General features: G+C 39.7%; 1 protein-coding gene and 1 pseudogene across 2 annotated transcripts in view; both read left to right on the top strand.

Moving 5' to 3' along the window:
* Positions 1–5,439, top strand: part of Bag4 (BCL2 associated athanogene 4) — a 46,569-nt gene that overhangs the window by 23,317 nt on the left and 17,813 nt on the right. For both annotated transcript variants that reach the window (XM_004637253.2, XM_023721969.1), the window contains exon 2: positions 2,771–2,878. In XM_004637253.2, the coding sequence (XP_004637310.1) occupies positions 2,771–2,878 (108 nt within the window). The remainder of the gene's footprint in view (positions 1–2,770; positions 2,879–5,439) is intronic.
* Positions 3,492–3,986, top strand: LOC105742978 (annotated as a pseudogene).

Below are 5,439 nucleotides of genomic sequence, written 5' to 3'. Positions count from 1 at the left end.
GCATGTGGTGCTGGGGGATTGAACCGCGGTCCCTGATGCCTTGCCAAGCTTGTTCCAAGTAGGTGCTTTAGACCACTGAGCCATCTCTCCAGCCCCAGTTTTTTTTTTTTTTTTAAAGGTAGGATCTTACTATGTAGTTGAAGTTGGCCTTGAATTTGCTATGTAGTCCATGCTGACCTCAACCTTGCTATGTAGTCCACACTTTCTTTATACTCCTGATCCTCCCTCAGCCTCCCAAATGCTGTGATTACAGGCATGCACCATCACTCCTGTCTACATTACTTTAGTAATGATTAATAATGATTTTATTTATTTTATTTTTTTTAAATTTTATTTATTTATTTGTGTGTGTGTATGTGTGTGTATGTGTGTGTGTATGTGTGTGTGGCCAGCTCAGCCCACCAGGGGGCGGGCCTGGCTGGCATGTGGTGCTGGGGGATTGAACCACGGTCCCTATGCTTTGCTAAGCTTGTTCTAAATAGGTGCTTTAGACCACTGAGCCATCTCACCAGCCCCAATAATGATTTTATAGTGAGCTCTGTCTTACTTACTTTCTCATTGCTATGACAAAGTACCTGACACCCAAAGTTAAAGGAGGAAAGGTTTATTTTTAGCTAGCACTTCATAAAGGTTTTAGTCCATGGTCAGTTGGCTCCCAAGTAGGATGGCATGGCAGAGGGACATGGCAGAGGAGAAATAGTCCGTGTGTGGCAGGGAAGAAGCAGTGTGCAGCAAAGCAGTGAGCCTCCCTTTTCCTTTTATTTCGTTCAGGCTACAAGTGGGTTTGTATCACCCATGCCCAGATTGGGGCTTCCTATTATCTATATCCAGAACTATGTTGAACCAATCAGTGGATTAATTTATTCCTTTAATTCATATTCACATACGCTGGATCCAGCCACCTCTGAAAAAGCCACACCTATGACCTTATGAGACTTGGCGGGGAGTCAAGATACAAACCATAACAAGTTCTGTTGCTACCCCCCTTTTTAGACAGGGTCTCACTCTGTAATTCATACTGGCCTTGAACTCACTATGTAGCCCAGACTGTCCTTGAACTTACCAAGATCCTGCCTCAGCCTGCTGAGTATTGGGATTACAGGTGTGCACCACCCTGTCTGGGTTGCTTTTTTTTATTTTTTATTTTTTTTTTATTTAGTGTGTGTGTGTGTGTGTGTGTGTGTGTGGCCAGCTCAGCCCACCAGGGGGCGGGGCGGGCTGGCATGTGGTGCTGGGGGATCGAACTGCGGTCCCTGTGCTTTGCTAAGCTTGTTCTAAGTAGGTGCTTTAGACCACTGAGCCATCTCACCAGCCCCCGGGTTGCTTTTTGTCTATTATCTTATTTTTGATACCTGTATATTGCCCCTCTCACTCTATCTCAATCACATAAGGCTATTTTTTTTCTTTTGGTGCTGGGAATCAAACTTACAACCTCATGACCTTGTGCTTGCCAAACAGGCTCTGTGCCACTGAGTTAGATCCCCAGTTTAAAAGTACTTTTTTGGAGCCGGGGAGATGGCTCAGTAGAATAAGCGCTTGCCTGGCAAGCACAAGGGCCTGAGTTCAATCCCCGGTTCCCCAAAAAAAAAAAAAAAAAAAGTACTTTTTTTTGTCTCCTCAGTTGATTTCTTGATCTCTCCTTTTTTCTTTTTGTACATGTTTAAAGTACATAATGATTATTGTATTAAACAAAACAAATCAGACACATCAGCTTAAATATCATATGATTTCTCTTATATGAAAAGCCCAAGGCCAGGTGTGGTGGTGCATGCTTGTAATCCCAGCACTCCAGAGGCTGAGGCAGGAAGATCCCCACAAATTGAAGGCTAGCCTGGGCTACATGGGAAGACCTTGTCTCAAAAACAAACAAACAAACAAAAAGCACAAAACATAAAGAGCAAATTAAAGTTACATAATAGGAGGGCCAGCCAGATAGCTCAGCAGATTAAAGCACCTGCTTAGGCAGACACAAGCCATGCCAGCCCTGGCTCCCTGCCCCCACGCATGCTGAGATGGTGGTTGAGACTGGGCATGGTGGCATAGGTGGGACTTTTTAGAGGTTCCTGAATCTAGACTGTGTGATGCTGTGCTAAATTAGTCCACTGATTTGTTTGGCGTAATTCTGGGTGTGTTACCAGCCCTAAGGGTGGGTATCTTACACAGACTATATAAAGGGACAGAAAGAAACTGCTATTGTCACTTTCTGTTTGCTGCCTTGTGCTTGCCTGCATTGTGATGTTCCCTGCTATGCCACCCTGCCTTGGAGCCAGCCAACTGAACTGAAACCTCTATAAGCTGTGAGCTATAGTGAACTTTCCTTCTGTAACTTTGGGTATTTGATATTTTGTCTCAGCATTGAGAAGAGTAACTTAAGACATTGTACATATCACATCCTAACTCTTTCTCATTTCTCTGCCTTGCCTTATTTCCCCTCCCTTTATCTCTCAGTCCCCTTCCTATTGAGAAAGCTCTAGCTCTCTACTTCCTATTATGAAACTTGAATTTGCACTATATGTTTTGGGGCTTTTTTTTTTTTTTGACATAAGGTCTTCCCATGTAGCCCAAACTGATCTTGAACTTGTGAGGAACCACTTCTAGCCTTGGGCTTTTCATATGAGAGAAATCATGTGATATTTAAGCTCATGTGTCTGATTTATTTTGCTTAACGTAATGGACTCCGGTGCATTCATATTCCTGCAGAGTACTTTGTCTTTCTTGATTGCAGATTGATGTAAGAACATTATTAAAAGTGAATTTATTTTCCTTTTAGGAGCAGCTACCATATCCTGGCTACAATTCTAATTACTGGAATTCTGCTGCACGATCTAGGGCTCCATACCCAAATACATATGCTGTGAGACCAGAGTTACAAGGCCAGGTATGGTTGCAAATTGGAAAGCTTTCTGAATTTTTTCTTCTCTTTTCTTTTTTTTTAATTTCAATTTTTAATTTTTAAATTTTTTAAATTCATTTTAGTAAGAAAATAAAATAGCACTGAGCAGTTTCAAAACAGGTTAGTAGGACAGTTACAATAATTAATACATTGCATATTGTTGTCTTCATCTGAATTTTTTCTTAATGAACCCATTTAATTTCAGAACCTGTAGAAATTTCATGATAGTGAAATGTGGGGTTTTTTTTTTAATGTAATGGGTTCCATCAATTGTGTTTAATATTTTAAACTCAAGTATAATAAAGTATCTACACAAATATTACTTATATTTGAATTCTTAGGAAAAATGTACTTATTTAATGAGACAGAGTCTAAGCTACGTAGTCTAGGCTGGCTTTGAACTTACTGTGTACCCCAGATTGGCCTCAGATACATGGTGATCCTCCTGCCTTAGCCTCCCAAGTGTTGGGGAATTCAGGCACGTGCTACCATGCCTAGCAGGATAAATATTTAGTTAGAAGTATTTTAAGCATCCTAAAAGAGAACAGAGATTTGTTGCAAGCTGGAGGAGGAAGGGAGAGGCCTGGAGGACACCAACATGAACAAGTTGAAATCACAGAAGGATAAAGTTTGGCAGTTTATGATCTTCATACATTGCAGTGAAAAAACTGTAGTGAAGAAGTTGTTCTTCTCAAAATAATTGGAAGTTTGATGTTGCAATTGATAATTTTTTCTAAGATCCTGAACTTTATCTATGAGTATAAAAGAAGTTAGAACAACTATTCAATAGATACAAAGATTCTCAAGATGAAAATAAAATTGTAATAGTATACAGCAATTTTGTGATGATTTGGCACTTGATGCAGACAGCAATAGTGTTTTTTGATCATGGCATGGAAATTCATAGCAGCAACACAATGTGAACTCCCAGCAGGAGTTCATGGATGGCATGGCAAAACCAGGATGTGATAGCATAGAAAAGCTAAAGGCTCACATACCCAAGACAGAACAAGAATTGAAAGAACCAAAGTGATTTAAGGATTTTTACCCATTTACTGTCAGTTTTATAAAGAATCCAGGACAGAAAGGATAAGATCTAGAAATGGCCATTGCCTACTGGAACTTAGTGCTTAACCAAAGATTTAAATTCTTAAGACTTATGGTGGCCACTTTTTTTTTTTTTGGCAGAGCCAGGGCTTGAACTCAGGCCCTTGCGCTTGCCAGGGAAGTGCTTATTCCACTGAGCCATCTTCCTAGCCCCTCTTAAGAGTTATGGAATAAATTTTTGTTGGAACATCATAAATGACCAATACTAAAAAATACTTGGAATCTTCTTTTAGAATTTACAACCAGGGAGATGGCTCAGTAGAATAAACACTTCTCTGGCAAATGCAAAGGTCTGAGTTCAATCCCCAGTTCCGCCCAAAAAAAAAAAAAAAAAAAAATCCCAGCTAGAATTTACTACCATGATTGTACTGATTTTTTTAAATTTAGGACAAGGTGTACAGGGTATACTAGGACTCATAGTGATCCTCCCGTTTACAGCCTCCCAAGTGCTGGGATTACAGGCACTCACCTCCATGTCCAGTCTCAATCGAGTATCAGCGTGCCCTGGTGGTGGGGCTGACACAGTGGGCCTGGGGATCAAGCCCCTGGCCCCTGCGCCTGCTTGCAGGTGCTTTAATCAACTGAGCTATTTGGCCGGCCCAGTTGTACTTTGTGGAATTTGCACACCCTCAAGTTGCTGGAACAAAAAGTAGTACTTTTAAAGGAACCTTCTAACATGTACATATTCTGTACAATAAATACAACAGAAAATTGCACAAGCAGTTTCTGCTGGAACTTAGTCCTCACCATTCAGACTAAGGGTTGAGATAAAACGTGAAGGATACTTTTGGGCTGTATCATATTTTATTCTTCTGATGATGTTTTGGGCTTGTCTTCTAGTCTTGGCTGCTCTAAATATTTACTTTTTTATTTTTATTTTTATTTTTATTTTGCAGAATCAGGGATTAAACTCAGGCCCTTGCACTTGCCAGGGAAGTGCTTATTCTACTGAGCTATCTCCCCGGCCCCTAAACATTTATAATTCCAGTGTCATGGATTTCATTGTAATATCTGTGGGCCATCCTACTTTATTCTCCTCTAAGTCTTAGAAGCTTTATGGTGATTATTTTTAGGTTTTATTCTTGCATAAAACATAATGCTGTCTTCCTCAGAAAACAGTTTGACATAAGAATTAAATGATGAACATCACAAAAAGTTTATTAAAACTTCTTAAATATATGTTTTGGGCTAATTGCAGAGACTATGCTGATAGCACTTTCAGTGAAAATGATATATTTAAGTATGTGGAATCTAGAATGGTGGTTTAGCTTCGGAGATTTTTTTTTTCTAGCAAATCACATGTATTGTTGACATAGGTAGAATATCTGATGAAAAAAGTGTCACAGCTACCATCATGAAGAATTTGTGGGATTACTTGGTATAACTTGATCCCTATCTGAAAAATGTATAATGTTTTAAACTCTCAATTTCTTTTTTTT

This window comes from Octodon degus, unplaced genomic scaffold (genome assembly GCF_000260255.1).
Source record: "Octodon degus isolate 3935 unplaced genomic scaffold, OctDeg1.0 scaffold00088, whole genome shotgun sequence".
Lineage (NCBI taxonomy): Eukaryota > Metazoa > Chordata > Mammalia > Rodentia > Octodontidae > Octodon > Octodon degus.
This window is presented reverse-complemented; position numbering and strand designations above follow the sequence as displayed.